The sequence below is a fragment of the Liolophura sinensis genome, chromosome 1, assembly GCF_032854445.1.
Source record: "Liolophura sinensis isolate JHLJ2023 chromosome 1, CUHK_Ljap_v2, whole genome shotgun sequence".
NCBI classification, from domain to species: Eukaryota; Metazoa; Mollusca; class Polyplacophora; order Chitonida; family Chitonidae; genus Liolophura; species Liolophura sinensis.
Genome location: NC_088295.1, coordinates 26,069,636 through 26,085,252, shown reverse-complemented (window position 1 = coordinate 26,085,252; position 15,617 = coordinate 26,069,636). Strand labels below are relative to the sequence as shown.

General features: G+C 37.0%; 1 protein-coding gene across 1 annotated transcript in view; it reads left to right on the top strand.

Moving 5' to 3' along the window:
* Positions 1-15,617, top strand: part of LOC135461802 (serine/threonine-protein kinase SMG1-like) — a 79,014-nt gene that overhangs the window by 28,192 nt on the left and 35,205 nt on the right. The window contains exons 38-48 of the mRNA XM_064739043.1: positions 135-303; positions 1,159-1,378; positions 2,214-2,384; positions 2,840-2,971; positions 3,142-3,236; positions 4,212-4,310; positions 4,884-5,034; positions 5,525-5,623; positions 6,015-6,115; positions 8,880-9,033; positions 10,342-10,461. Of these exons, the coding sequence (XP_064595113.1) occupies positions 135-303; positions 1,159-1,378; positions 2,214-2,384; positions 2,840-2,971; positions 3,142-3,236; positions 4,212-4,310; positions 4,884-5,034; positions 5,525-5,623; positions 6,015-6,115; positions 8,880-9,033; positions 10,342-10,461 (1,511 nt within the window). The remainder of the gene's footprint in view (positions 1-134; positions 304-1,158; positions 1,379-2,213; positions 2,385-2,839; positions 2,972-3,141; positions 3,237-4,211; positions 4,311-4,883; positions 5,035-5,524; positions 5,624-6,014; positions 6,116-8,879; positions 9,034-10,341; positions 10,462-15,617) is intronic.

Sequence of the window (15,617 nt, the reverse complement as noted above, 5' to 3'; positions counted from 1 at the left end):
AATCGTTTACATGGCTAGAAACACCCTTCCTAATCACTTCTTAACTGATGTTTTGCCAAGATTGTTTCTCGTCTGATCGTTCCTAAACTGTGTTAGTGCTCACTAAGTTTAAATTATGAGAAATTCAATTGTAGGTTTCCTGAATAATTACCTGGCACAGAGTGATGAAGAAGGAATGGATCCAGATTATCAGAACTCACAAGATGAAGATGGGGAAGATGGTAACATGGATGATCCAAGCAAGACTATACTACAGCACTGTCTGTCTGCCATCGTGGATACACTGTCCTATCACAACCCCAGGTAAACATCTGTCTGCCATCGTGGATACACTGTCCTATCATAACCCCAGGTAAACATCTGTCTGCCATCGTGGATACACTGTCCTCTTACAACCCCAGGTAAACGTCTGTCTGTCATAGTGAATACACTGTCCTGTTACAACCCCAGGTAAACGTCTGTCTGTCATAGTGAATACACTGTCCTGTTACAACCCCAGGTAAATGTCTGTCTGCTTTAATGGATACACTGTCCTGTTACAACCCCAGGTAAATGTCTGTGTGTCAAGGTGGATATACTGCCATATCATAACAGGTGATTATCTGTCTGCCAAAGTGGAAACACTGTCATATCACAACGCCAGGTAAATGTTTGTCTGCCTTACTAACATATTCAAAGATGTCCACAATACCGCAGAAGTACTGGCCTGTGTAGAGATGGCTTTTGACCTATTTTCATTACATTTTATATGCAGAAATTCAGACTTCATTCACTGCATATGTGCTGTGATAACTGCAATGAAAAGGAATTGATTTTGGACATTGCCACAGGTATATGTTATACAGGTTTTACACATGTATTAAGCTGATGGTTATTGTCTGGTGACATCTCTAGGAAAGTTGGTGACCTCTAATCTAAGACGGGCAAACACAAAACTGTCGCTTTTACATTTTCTTTTAGTTATTTTATTGAGATTTTGACACCTTGAAACTAGGAAGGCCTGTGAGTAACCTGCTGATGGTCGTGAGTTTCCCCCGATCCTAGTTTCCTCCCACCATAATGGTGTCTGCTGTTGCATAACTGGCATGTTCTTGAGCATGGTGTGAAACACCAATCCAATGAATACATGTAAATCAATACATAACATGTAATTGACAGGATGATATCAGAGGTGCAGCAGTTGGTCCAGGAGCTGCGGAGGATCACACTGCTCTGGGATGAGCTGTGGTTAGGCACTTTGAACCAGCACCACCAAGATGTGGTCAGGCGTATGAGTCAACTGGAGAATGAGGTGAAGAAGGTGATGAACAATTCTGGTCTGACCAAAGAGGAGAGGACAGCCATTATCAGAGAGAAGCATAGGACCATCATGAAACCAGTATGTGCACTCTCAGATATAAAGTGTTACACGATACGGAAAGTTCTGTGCTAGCAAGGGAAAAGAGTTTGTTAGGTTGCCTTTGAACTAGTTCATGGCTGTCTGAAATTTCTTAGTACGATTACATTCATCATCACTTAGAGTACCTGTAATTGTGACTTTACATGTGTTCCATGGAATTGTGATATTCCAGTGCAGTCTTGTGAAGTTAAATGACATTATGTCTGTGTCCACTCACGTTGCCCTGACTGAGTTTCAGATTTATAGAAACTTCGGACCCTTTGAACGTGGAACAGAGCTGATACTCTTTGGTTGAGTAATTTTTGTTTTGTATTTTGTCTTTGTCACATTGTTTAATACTGATGGTACCCGAGAACTCTTGGGTTTTGTGACGTCACTCTGGACAGCTGTAGCATTGCAAAGTGGCATCACCAAATGAGTGGCTAGGTATTGACTACTGTTTGCTGTTTACTTTGTTCATAAGGGGTGTAGAATTGTTAAAATATTTTTGGAACATTTCTGGAATACTACTTTATTAATTAATTCAGCTTTAGTGGCTGACTTTATGTTCACTTCAAAGCATCGAGATGGTATAAAGCTGAAAAAAAGATGCTACAGGAGGTTTAGGAATCAAGCAAGTACATGGGAAGCGACACAGATTGTGCTGAATAAAGGTGGTGTGATATATTAGTCACCCATTAATTTCTTTGTCCTTCTGTGAACAGAAACAAGCATTTTCTAGACCATCTCATGTAGGACACATTGTTCACACATTTGACTGGATTTTGAAAAGATGTATTTAAACAGGACTGGCGTTTTCATTTTGTATCTTTAGACTTTGTACACGATGGAGAAGCTAAGGGAGATAACTTCTCAAACACCTGAGACGAACCACGAGCAGTGGTTTCAAGACACATATAGCAAACTGATAGATCAGGCTCTGGAGAGTCTGAGGAGCCCAGCTAACCCCAGCAACCCTCCCTCCAGCTGGTCACTCTTCAAACAGGTGAGACATGTACCAACATGTCACTATTACAGTTACACTAATAAATTGATAAAAAAAAAAAAAAAAATCATATTTCATTATGTTGTTCTTAATAACTGTGTTACCTGGATTCACCTTCTGTTCACATGTTCTGTTTACATGTTTACAGGTTGAATACTCGAATGTAAACAATTTTCACTTTCTGAAGGACTCTTTGAGAAGACTTTGAAAGACCTTTATCTAATTCAGTTGGAGAACTGGTCATTTTGGACAAACAGATTGTCCGTTCCCAGTTCTTAGCAGCATTAACATATTATCTACATATAGGAGTGCAGTTTTGTGTGTTCTTGTATAAATATTTGCAAACAATTGAGTCATAAGTTACAATAGTTCTTGTGTATGAGTGGTTATTAGATAAACCAAGGAAAGGAAATAGCTAATCAAAATTTAAAAATAATTCTTTTCCAATTATGCAGCTACATCAGAGTCTACAGCAGCGTGCCCAGAAGAGGAGCAGCTTGATTCTACAGATGTCTTCCATCAGCCCCAGACTGTCTGCCCTTAAGAGCTCTGTCATCCCCATGCCTGGGCTCAGCCCCTCAGGACAGGTAAGCTGTCATTGGTTAACCTGACCAGCTCATGTTTTATATGACATGTTTTTATATACTTTAAAATCTGTAGAAGATTTCACCACGATTGTTTTTGAACTTGCCAAACAAAAACTTGTGGAAATATACTTGTCCAGATGGCTCATTTTTTAGTTTTTTTTTCTTTTCAGACTGTTACAGTAGAATCCATCAATAATACTGCACAAATTTTACCCACCAAGACAAAACCAAAGAAAATACTCTTCATTGGTTCAGATGGAAATAGGTTAGTATCTCTGGACGTAACCACATTGCAATGTTTAACTTTATTTCCATGAAATTATGACCATCATATATGTGTGATTTTAAATTTTTCTTGTACTGTCACATTGATTGCAGATAATGGCAAAATTAGTGTTGAAATCAATTGGCACTGTTGATTTTGTATTGAGACCAGAAAATCGCATATATTTATAATCGCATATGATTTTTTGATATATTTTCAAAGCTAAGCTATGTAACAGGTGGAATCTCTGGAATTACTTCATCAGATTAGCTACATGTACAGTCTAGTACAGCTTATAGAATGAGGGTCCTCAGTGGTCACATTTCTTCTGCAACCAGTTTTGTTTTTGATGTATGTGCCCCTGTCTAATGAGGACAGTTTGTACTGGAGCCATTTACCTACTCAAGCTTTTCAGTTGTTTGCTATGGTGTGGTGGCTTTATCCAGGCTCTGCCAAATGTTTTTACCAGGCTATCTGAGGTTTTCTCCTAGCTCTGCCAGGTTTTGTGAGCTTTCCTCCAGTTTCTGTCATGTTTTCTTCAGACTATTTCTGATTTCTTCCAGGCTCTGATTTTTTCCAAGCTGTGCCATTGTTTGCCAACATTTAAGTGAAGCAAATGGCAGAGCACTATGAAGTGCTGAGAGACATTAAACTAATGATGAAGGTTATGGAATTCTATCTAGAAAATCAGGAAATTTATCAAGTTCTCTGCCGCATGAACCTTGTTCAGGCCCTGCTAGTTTTGCCTGCTTTCTTCCAGGCTTAGTCAGGTTTTATCCAGACTTGCATGTTTCACTCACTCACCCTGGTGTCTTTATGTATTAATATTGAAGTGAAATGTTCCTGAATACATCATTAACCACCTATCAGATACATGTCAATAAAGAGACAAATACCCAATGGGTTGTCCCTAGACAAGATTTTCTTCAAAGAGACTAAAAGTTTGTATCAAGTCTTGCAATCTTCGTGTTACAGACATCCATACCTCTTCAAAGGACTAGAAGATCTTCATTTGGATGAACGTATCATGCAGTTCCTGTCAATTGTAAATAACATGTTTGCTGCATCCAACAGGTAGGGTTTTATTTTAGACAAAGACTTTTTATGTTGAAAGTAGTTTCAAGCTTTGGGGTGATTTTAATTAGTTTAATAATTAGTTGGGAAGGCTTATGCAGATATTCATAAGTTTCATGGATTTTATGTATGGGCAGATTACCTAACTGTAAGTTAAACAAATATTGTTTCAGTCAAGAGTATGTCTTCATTATGATTATTATTATTATTATTATTTATTTATTTATTTATTTCACCAGAAATGCAGCAGTGTACAACAAAACTGTCTGTACATGTATGAGCATTGCACTGATCAAACTAACTAAAGCAATTTGTGGCAAAGAGTGCTCCGATACATCATTAACAAACTGTTCTGTTTACTTGTTTCCTTTCATAATGGGTACAAACTGAGTTCCAAAAATGTATAACTTTTTCAAACATCAATCTCTTTAATACTACAAACAGTACAGACATGAGAGTGATATTTACTGAAAGGCAATAATTATTCGTGGTAAATTACAGAAATTGGATTTAAGCGTTGAATTTGAATATTTTTGCGAAAAATCTTTAATTTGGTTTTACTTGTTCGTTCAGGGAGAGAAAACAGTGTTATCGAGCACGTCATTACTCTGTGACTCCTCTAGGGCCCAGATCAGGCCTGATCCAATGGGTGGATGGGGCCACACCCTTGTTCAGTCTCTACAAACGCTGGCAGCAAAGGGAGGCCATGGCACAAGCTCTTAAGGTGAACATTCCATCAGGCTTGGTGTGGAAAAGTATCATTCCTGAGTTACAGTGATATCTGAGGAACCATTTTATATAGGGAATTTGTTATGAGAGTCTGCTCCTAGTGTGCAGGGAGTGAAATGTCGCTTGTGCAGTGAGTCAGTGTAAGTCGGTTGTGCTCGAATGACGTGCTTTTTTAAAGTATGATGTCATTTTGTGGCTATACATCAGCAATGGATGACGCCAAGTGCCCTTGTATGACGTTACACGAGGCAAAATTTGGAACAACAAAAAATTTGGTTTCCCTATTATGCTATGAAAATAACAACAGCGGTGTTCAACCAATGCTTTTTTTTTACAATTTAAGAAAGCAATTCAGATTATCTCTATCCTTATCATTTAAACTTTCTTTTAAGACATGCAGGTTTTGACACTGGAGTAGCTCTTGAAATAATCTTGAGTGGTAGCTGGTATACACTGACAGGGTCTGTCTCTGCTTTCTGTTGCAGCCTGCTGGTGGTGCTAATCCTGCTTCAAGTAATCCACCAAACATACCTCGCCCCAGTGAGGTGTTCTACAACAAACTGACTCCAGCCCTAAAAGAAAAGGTATACAAGGTCAAGTTTTACATCCGGTAATCCTTTATATTGCTAATGAAAGTTAAAAATTCGACATTAACACAAATCTACATATTGTGCACCGCATTCAGATCTTTTATTTTTGCTTTCCTTTTATAAATGAATGGTAGATATAATTATATTGTAAATGCTGTATTACCATATTTAATACAGGCATTTGATGCTTTCTTTTCTTGTTCTGAGATTGTGTCAGTCAACAGCCCTTTGTCATTCAGATATCAGATGGAGGTACCTTCAGTTGAAGTTTGAATGAATTAGAGAATAAATGAACATCGTTTTAAGAAGCAAGTTGTAGTGATGCACCAAAACATGTAATTTGTTTAACTGCCACTCTCAGTCTTGCTTTCTCTTTAATATTCAGGGCATTACAAGTTTGGACAACAGGAAAGATTGGCCTATTAGCACTCTTAGGAAGGTTCTTGAGGAGCTGATGTCTGACACTCCCAGTGACCTCCTGGCCAGGTATGTGCCTTCATATATACACTACCTCAACACACCCTGCAACACAAATAAGAAGCCAGCTATCGCTATTATTCACTTGATATACAGGTGTGCTGTTTAGTGTGCAAAATATGGACCTGATATTTCCTTTAGTATACATTGGATCATTTGCTACAGTTTGGGTTTGAATTTCAGATATTCACAATTTTCATATCAAGGATACAAGTACGTGCCCAAAATAAACAGACATGTGACTACCAGCAGTGCCAAAATTTAATCCTGAAAATATGGGTTACTTTCTCTGTATAAAGAGACATGTGCATCAATTTTGGCTTACCCTATTTCTACAAGATTTTGGTGTTTAAAGAACATTTTTTCTGCCTAGACTGAAAAATATATTTTCTGTAAAGTCCTGATGTAGCTAAAACCACAAAACTTATTATTAATAAACTTAAAATTAATTTGTACTAAATTATTGTCAGTCAGTTGTCATAGTCAAAGATAATGCTGGATAAATTGCATTCTGCCCTTTAACATGTATAAAGGTTGAAGAAATAGGGTAATTGGGCAGGACATGTTTTGTACAGTAATCTGTGAAGATCTGTGACTAATGATTAATTCAATTAGCGATGTGCACCAGGCAAACAGAACTATTTGCATCAAGCGAACAGAACTTTGAGTGTCTTTGGAAAAGTAATCACCTATAAAAACACCTACTGGGAATTGCCCAGCATGGTATGCCAAGCGAAATGCCTCAAAAACCGTACAGCCAGAGTCCTGGATGTTGGTACTGAGCCGTCTCTGTGAATCATTTGCTTCAATTTATTTTTTTTCTTGAGATAAACCAAACCCAGTTTACTTCCACCGTTTGCCCGCTCAGTTTAAACGAATGAAGCGAATCATGTATGTCCTCCAGTGCCTAGTGATGCGTTTAAACATCATTGTGTAAACAGGCAGTCTGTAAAGAGGCTACTATTGGAAGTCAACTCTAGAAATAACAGAAAGCCTCAGGGGCTCCACATATAAACGCATATAAACTTCAGTATGAGGTGGGAAATACTCTGATGTCATAAACCCAGTCTATTTGTTTTCCCCTGCATACCTGTTAATTTTTATGCTAGCCAATACTGAGTACTCTGTGCTGAAAATTGTATATGTAATGGGTGTTTGTCCAGATATGGCCAAACCTTCACATGATGTCTAATAAAGATACATCACTTAATGTGAGTGGTTCCTGTTGAGTGACTCTCGGTGTATGTTGAGAGTTAGGTGCTGTAGACTCCTGCTGTTCAATCCCGACTTCCGGTGAATAAAAGCTTTCAATGTCATACCGATGTTAAAAAAAAAAACAATTTTCCTGGCGTGAACATCTACACACAGAAAGCCTGGTTGGAATGAAATGTGCAGGTTTATTTCACGGTAGGCAATCATTTACTCACAAATATAAGTACATGTACCTACATGCCTGCATGATGATTAGAGAAATCATTAAAAGGATACATGTAAACTATCAACTTTTCGATATTTTTTATTGGAAGTGTAAAATGATATTTTAAGCCTAATTTTCTTTGTGTGTTTGTTATCTAATATTATTTTGTATACTAATTCCCCATAGCTGTTGTCCTGCAGCCTTAAGTTTTGTAGTCCATATATGTCATATATTTTGTCTCACTGTTGTTCAACAGAGAAGTTTTGTTGAGAAATACTTTAGTTTAATGCAAGTCTGAAAGAACAGAAAAAGGTCTTAAAAGGGAATGAATGATGACTATGGCTTAACGCCACACCAACATTATTTCAGCCATACCTTGAAGAGAGTTTTCAAGGGATGGGGGCTGAGGTAACTCATTTACTGGAAATGACATGTCGTCATACTGTATCATTCGCAGCTTTGAGCACACATTTTAGGCTGATTAGTATGTACATTAAAGTGATATGTTGCCAACAGAAATTCAGATTTTTGGAGTTGGTTCTGCTACATACGAAAATGAGTTACATTGAACTCTAACTAAATGCCCTTATATTTTTTTTTTTTAAATATCAATTAAGAGAATTACAGGGGAAATCTGTAACTAGTGTGAATTGTCTGCCCAATGAGATAACATGCAAATGAGGCAGAACAGGGATTCCCACAATTCTCTCGTTGTTCGCGCATGAAAACACTATAACATTTGAAAGCTAATTATAAGTCTGCTAAACCAAATACTATCTTCCTTTCTGTCAACTGTATTGCAGAAATGAAGTTACATGGTAAGAAGCATAATTACAACACAGCATTCTGGCAGATGCAATGCCTTATGCGATGCAGTGTTGAATGTTCGCCTCTAAATCGTGCCACACAACCATCGACTTTATAGATGCTCTAGTTTGTAGATTATATCCAGAAAACAGCATGGTGAGTGTTTTTGGAAAGAAAATATCAATGAGATATATTTTCACTATGTTGATGCGCCTGTTCGTCTAAATATCCGATAAAAATAGGTCACGGTTGACCTATACAACTGTGGCATGTCGGTATCACCCGCTGTGAGCTCTTTGCTGGGGGACTGCTGTGATTGTCTCACTTACTTCATGTTCTCTCCATTATTGAGTGTCTCAAATTATAGAGGAAGTATGGTACACTTCAACTCTCTCAGTTTACATGTGTCGTATTTACAGTAGGATGCTTGTGTTATAATTTTCATACATGTAATTATTTCCAGCAGGGTGTTTGCCAGGTCTGCTGTCATTATCCATACCTTGTTCTATCTGGTAGTGATATTGTTTGTACCGGTAATAATTGTTGCAGGGAGTTGTGGTGCTCTAGCACTGGGCCTAATGAATGGTTCCATATCAGTCAGGTGTACGCAGTCTCCACCGCTGTCATGTCTATGATTGGCTTCATCATAGGCTTGGGGGATCGGCATTTGGATAATGTGCTGGTGGACCTGGCCACTGGAGAGGTATTGTACCTTAATAGGTTTATGAAAAGCAGTTATAAACTAAAGATTGTGGTTATGTTGGAAATCTAAAATATGACACCAGACTTTTTTAAAAATATTGTCTAAATTTTAACTTTTGGTGCATACTTAATATCTCAAAATTACCTCTCTATTTTATGTTTAAGTTTTCTATCTGTTCGTGAATTTTTTCGGAATTAACAGTGAATTTACTGGCTTAGTGGGACCACCTTTTCAAAGTCCGGCCCATGCAGACTATTTCCCCGGACACAGTTGCTGTGATAGTCACGAATGCTGACTACTTAATTTCTGGACTAAAGACTGGGACCATAGGAAAATTGTAGATTAAAGCCATTTTTCTCCCCTAAATGATACTGGGAATTTCTGTTTTTAATAGCTATGATTTAATCATTAGTGTCATTAAAGAACCATTGACTGATACATGTGATTATCATATACAGCGAATGCTGTGTTATGTATTTATTTATCTATTTGATTGGCGTTTTAAGCTGTACTTAAGAATATTTCACTTATACAACGGTGACCAGCATTATGGTGGGAGGAAATCAGACAGAGTTCGGGGGAAACCCACAACCATCTGCAGGCTGCTGGCAGACTTTCCCACACACCTGTGTTAATTAAGTAAGGTGTTAGGCTTTGTTAATTCATTTGACTTAGTTAATACATTTGCTTGTGAACTTTTATTCCCAATGTTACAGACATGCATGGCTATCATTACTCTTGATGACGTGTATAATTTACCTTTGCATTCCCTTTTTCATCTATCAGCATGGGAGTGCTCTATATCTCTCAGTGGGAAGGCAGCATACTTTTTAATCTTGTGGGGTGGCGCTAGTGTGAAGTTGGTTTTTGAGCCATTGTTTTCTCAAGTAAACAAGAAAGACAAGGATTGTAGTGTAACGTTTACACCATTGAAATGTATCAGTTTCTTTTGTAAAAGAAGGAACATTTGACGTCAACAAAAATTATTGACGAAAATTATTGAAGTGGAATTAGAAATGTGTGTCGGGGTTTGCTTGGAAAGTAAGATGATATCCCACTTCAGCACCAGAAGTAATATTTTTATGACATTTATTTGTTTCTAAAAATATAGTAAATCTGGGCAAAATTTTTAGTCATTTTACATTATATGCACATCATCATTTTTTCTCACAAATTGGTACATGTAGTTATTTATTTGAGTATGTAAGCCAAGGAGAACAGAGTTAATGCTCTTGTATTTTTGTTTTTTGCTTGGTTGTGAATGTTTTGTATCATAACGTTGATTTTGCTATTTTTCTTCTTATCCAGGTTGTTCACATCGACTACAATGTGTGTTTTGAGAAAGGCAAAGGATTGAGAGTCCCAGAAAAGGTACCATTCCGAATGACACAGAATCTGGAAGTGGCTTTAGGCTTGACAGGAGTTGAGGTATGTAACATACCTTTTATTTCTCTAAAAAATGTGTCTAATTCCTTTGTATTAAAAGGCAACATGGAAGATCAAACACAGTGTATGGTTAAAGGGTTATACATACTACCATGGTACAGTACACCCAGCTGGGAAACATTTTCTTGTTTGGATCCTTCACATTGCATGAACCCAGCCATTGTTAACACTCAAACATGATTCAGTCATTGATTTGATTGAAGTGTTTTATGCCATACTCAAGAGTATTTCACTTATACGACAGCGGCCAGCGTTGTGGAGGGAAGAAACCGTGTAGAGCACGGGGGAAACACGTGATCATTTGCATATTGGAGGCAGACCTTCTCACATACAACAAACCTTTATATGGTTCAAAATTCTCACATGTTGATCTTGTGGACATTTTATTTAGCTGAAGTAATTATCTCAACACAAAACTGAAGCAGATTTTTGTTGTTTCTTGATGTACATTCAAACATTTTATTTCCTGGCATTATCTTAGAAGATGTTTGAATTCATGAACTATAATTCACGAATCAATGCATTGTTTTGTCACATGTCAGAGTGACCAATGTCATATTGACTTGAAGACTCCATTCCTGTCTGTTAAGATCTTAGTGTGATACTTCACCCTTTTGAATTACTGTACTCGGGGAGACGTGTCCAGCTTACGTTGTATTTGGAATATGTACATCAAATACTTAGTCATAATGACAAATATATACCTTCGTTTAATAATGTTCTTTTTCAAGATTTTCCCTCTTTGTGTTGAAAGTTTATATAGGCCTGCATAGGTATGCAAATGTTGTGATGACTTCCAGGCTCAAGTAGATGCCAGTCTCATCCTTATAACTGCTAAATGATGCTGCTATGATTTCAGATGTTCAAATGTGACAAATATTTTGTATTTTTTAGTTTGTAATAAAGCAAGTCTGTCTTCAAGATCAGTACAAATTAGTACACAAAGGTCATTGCAGTACCCTGGTCACTCTCGACTTGCTCCATATAAAGTGACTGCAATTGTATGTGAAAATTTTGAGAGGAATGCATTAAGCAACAATCGAAAGCATTTACATACATGCAAGTAAATTACATCTGGAAAGCTTTTGAGAGCAACTGTTTTTGTCATCGGCCCAAAACTCTCAGAAGAGTACATAAACAGAGTACTTGTCAAGGAACTAAGCAGGGCACACACAGTGAGGCTAAACAAAAGAGGAAAAAGTTTTAGGTTCCATCTGATGGAAGCTGTAATATATAGGTAACTTGAGTGTTTAGGGGTGTTGTTTTTTTTTTTTTTTAAAGAAACCAGCCACATGGTGTTCACTAATATGTAGCCTTAAGGTCTTCAAATGTGTGAATAGATGTAGTACTGTAGTATTAATCTGGGAGATCTTCCTCAAAATAATTGAGACATAATACACTATTCACCGAATAACATAAAACACAATATTATAGTGATGGAATGTCCAGTTTCCCATTAGGTATACCTACATGTACATCTCTATAAATAAATGTGCCCAACAAGACCTGGTGGATTAAGAATGGTTGAACAGCTGTTCAGATCATGATTTTGTCAGTTTAAAAACAACTGGTTTTCACATGACAGTTGTCATTCCTACTGCAGTTTGGTTTCTAATATTTCATCTCCCGAAGTTTGATTGAAATCTAACTTCTGTTTTGCTGGCTTATTGCTCATCATAGTATATGTGAAGTAATGTGCAGCCTCCTTTCCTCACTGGGGATCATGCCTAGTGTGCTCAGCATGGCATTCCAGTCATGCAGCACTATAAATGTGTTGACATTGAGATAAGGAGATACATGTATTCTTGTTGTACGACTGAAATAATGTAGAAAGCAATATGAAATCCTAAACTACGGCAGTAACTGACATAACATTTCACCTTTAAAAAGTGCTTTTTAAGGACAAATTAAAGTTCATATTTGGATGCCAAAAGCATCCAAACAAACCTTGAAACGTATTTATAAGATTTCAGAATTAGGCAGAATATATGACAGTCTTGGACAAAATTTTATGTCATGTATGAAGTGTAATCAGTGGGACCCAGAGCTTGGCCTAATTCAGTTTTCTGTATCCCTTAGGAAGAATGTTTCTATATGGAGTTAGAGGTAGATTATGAGTATCACTCCGATTCTTGAGAGGTTTTGCTTGGAGATGTGTTATATGGATAATATATTATATTATCTCCGTAGCCTGTGTAATCATGATCCAGTGTTGTATATCGTCAGGCAAGAGAATGTATTTCAGGGAAACTTGTGAACATAGCAAACTGAGAAAGACTTACTTTATGGTATAAATTGCATATACAGCAATGTATTTTTCGAGTTGCCACAATTATGTAAAAACCTGAATAGCCGTGAATAATGTTCCCAGTTATGAATAAAAAGTCGCGAATTTTGAAATCTTAAGAGTATGGCATGCTGAAGTAATGAATTTTTCTTCCTTTATGTCGACATGTGTACTTGTGTGCTCTGTTACAAATTAGTGCATGTAAGGCATATCATATCGCCTTCAAGTATGTGTAGCTAATTATATGTTAGTTGCCAAAGATATTGATATTTTCAACTTTTTGTCACTTCTTACTTTAAATACACAAAAAGAAAGTCCCTGAGAATATATTCTGACACACATAACTATTAATCGTTAAAGCAAATTTACTGCTCTGGAATGCAGCTTAGATCAGGTGAGTTTATTATGTAGCTGAGATAAATATTCATGGATTATATGTACATGTTTGAAGGTTTTTTTTTTTTTTACCTTACGACTATATATTCTACTTCTAAAAGAATTATGTTATTGAAAAGGATAATAAATGGATAATGTACATACAATGTAGTGAACTGAGCAGCGAAAGGGGAAATTTGGAGACCTTGACAGAATTTTGGTCTGATTTGGTCATGAAAAGTCATGAAAAAAGTCATCACATTTTTGTTTTGAAATATCTGTAGGAACCACTGTACACCAGTGATTATTAAAGTGTACTCTTGTGTACTGTTGTGCAATCTTTACCCACAAATCATTCACCCCTGTCAAATACATGTAAATAATGGAACAGTATTCAAAATGTTCCTTTCTAATACCCCCGTCCTTTTTTGTGTTTTATGATGTTAAGATTATGGAAATATTCATCATCATGTCTGTGTGTGTTATATTTACACATCACAACACCAAATCATGGTGGAGCGTTTTATCTCAAAGTCTGTATGTACCTGTTCTTGGATCTGAAATTCTGTTTTCTGACTTGAGCAACATCAGATACTTTCCAGGTACACAGGTACCTCAGCTTAGCTGTTCCTTTGAACATAGTGAAGACATACTTCACTATGACGTAGAATCTATTACAAACAGAATCCTTGTGTTGACAGAAATAGATGAACTGTGATAAAGTGTCTGTAAGAAGACATAGAAAATAATGGACATGTAGAGATGTTAGGTTTAACACATCACAGATTAACCTGAAAGATATGCATATGGATGATGTATCAGATGTTGCCAACCAGTCATCTGGCCTTTTCTGTTCAATCAGACGCATATATACATCCACTGAGGGTAATGTACAGTGCAAAATGGTTATATATAACAAGTAGTGTTCTGTTTTATTATGTGCCATGTGGAGTGCAGTGGAAATTGGCCTTACATCTAGACGTCTAATGCGACGTCTAGTCCCATTAGTTTTATATTATACAAAGGTTGATATTAAGATTTAAGCCTGGCTTATCTTTAACACACTTTTGAACAAGCGGCCCCAGGTACCTTATGTTATACTGACTAGATTTTCTATATATGAAAAAGAATAATTGTGGAATAAATGACTACAGCGATATACATGTGCATATGAATGGATTACCACTGTGTGCTAAGATTCTGACTTTAAACACTGGTATTTAGCAGTACCTTGAATATAGGTCAGATGGTTTGTCAGCTTGTTGGGTATTGTCACCAAACAAAGACCAGGCAAATGGTTGGCAAGGAGGGTAGTAAAGCTGGTAACCCAGTACAACTATTCATTGCAACTATACTTTTATACTGTCACACGCTCATAACCAGAATTGTATTTCACACTAAGGGTCGACTCAGCCTTAAGCCTGAGACATAAGCCTTGAGATTCACTTGCCTCCAGCATTCTCTTGGTCAGGGTGGCAATAAATGGTCGGCAGTGTTAACTATCACTCAAATATAACCAGATCCTCCATTAGCATGGTCGGTGTGCTGTATAATCAATGGCCTAAGTTTCTTAACTTTCCTAAAAGGACTTCTTTTTATATGTAAATATATGTTGATATTTTTAAAACTATTGATAAGAAATCCTTTCATGCTTGTTTTCAGTGATGTTACTGACTATCTGAGTTATGGCAACTCATTATAATTTGAAATCTGGTGACGACTACACCTACATGTATGTTTATCTCAGGATTGTAAGAAGTGATAATAGTAAAAGGAGAGTGAAGTATTTCAGGTGTTTAACGATTTCACCAGCTTGCAGTGGTAAATGGAAACATGTTGTTAGTCTAAATTTTGTGTTTTCTTTAGGTCCTCTGTTAAACTGGTTGTTTTGTGCTCAGACTACTAAGCCTTTCATAGCTTGCATGGCTGGTTTGTCCCACAGTAAGTTTACATCCTTTCTCTGAATACCAGACAACCAGCTAGGGTACGCCCATGTACGAAGACCAAGGTGTGGCAATACTACTTGTGCACTACACATAGTTTTGATTACGAAACAGACGTCTCGTGTTACACCCCTGGGGAGATTCCCCAATAGTTAAAGCCTTTTATCAAACTTCACAATATTCAATAACTTGATTTCCTCATGCTTTAAGACAAGGTTGGCACCTATTACATGCATACATGTAATAGGTGCCTTCATCAAGGTATTCTTGTAAAGTTTTAATGGTTACAGAATGCTTTTAAAACATTGTTAGTTGGAATACTTTACCAAGTTGTTTTGTGTATATGTACCTATGTCAGTCTCGCATGTATATAATATATATCAGAGTGGGTGTGGCACATTCACCAGTGATCACTTATACATCCGTTCATGACTTTGACACAGTCACAAGTGATATGTGAGCAAATGTGTTACCGCTGAATAGCACCCCAGTCTTACTGTTGAATTTAATAGGGTAAGATAAACAACTCTTGG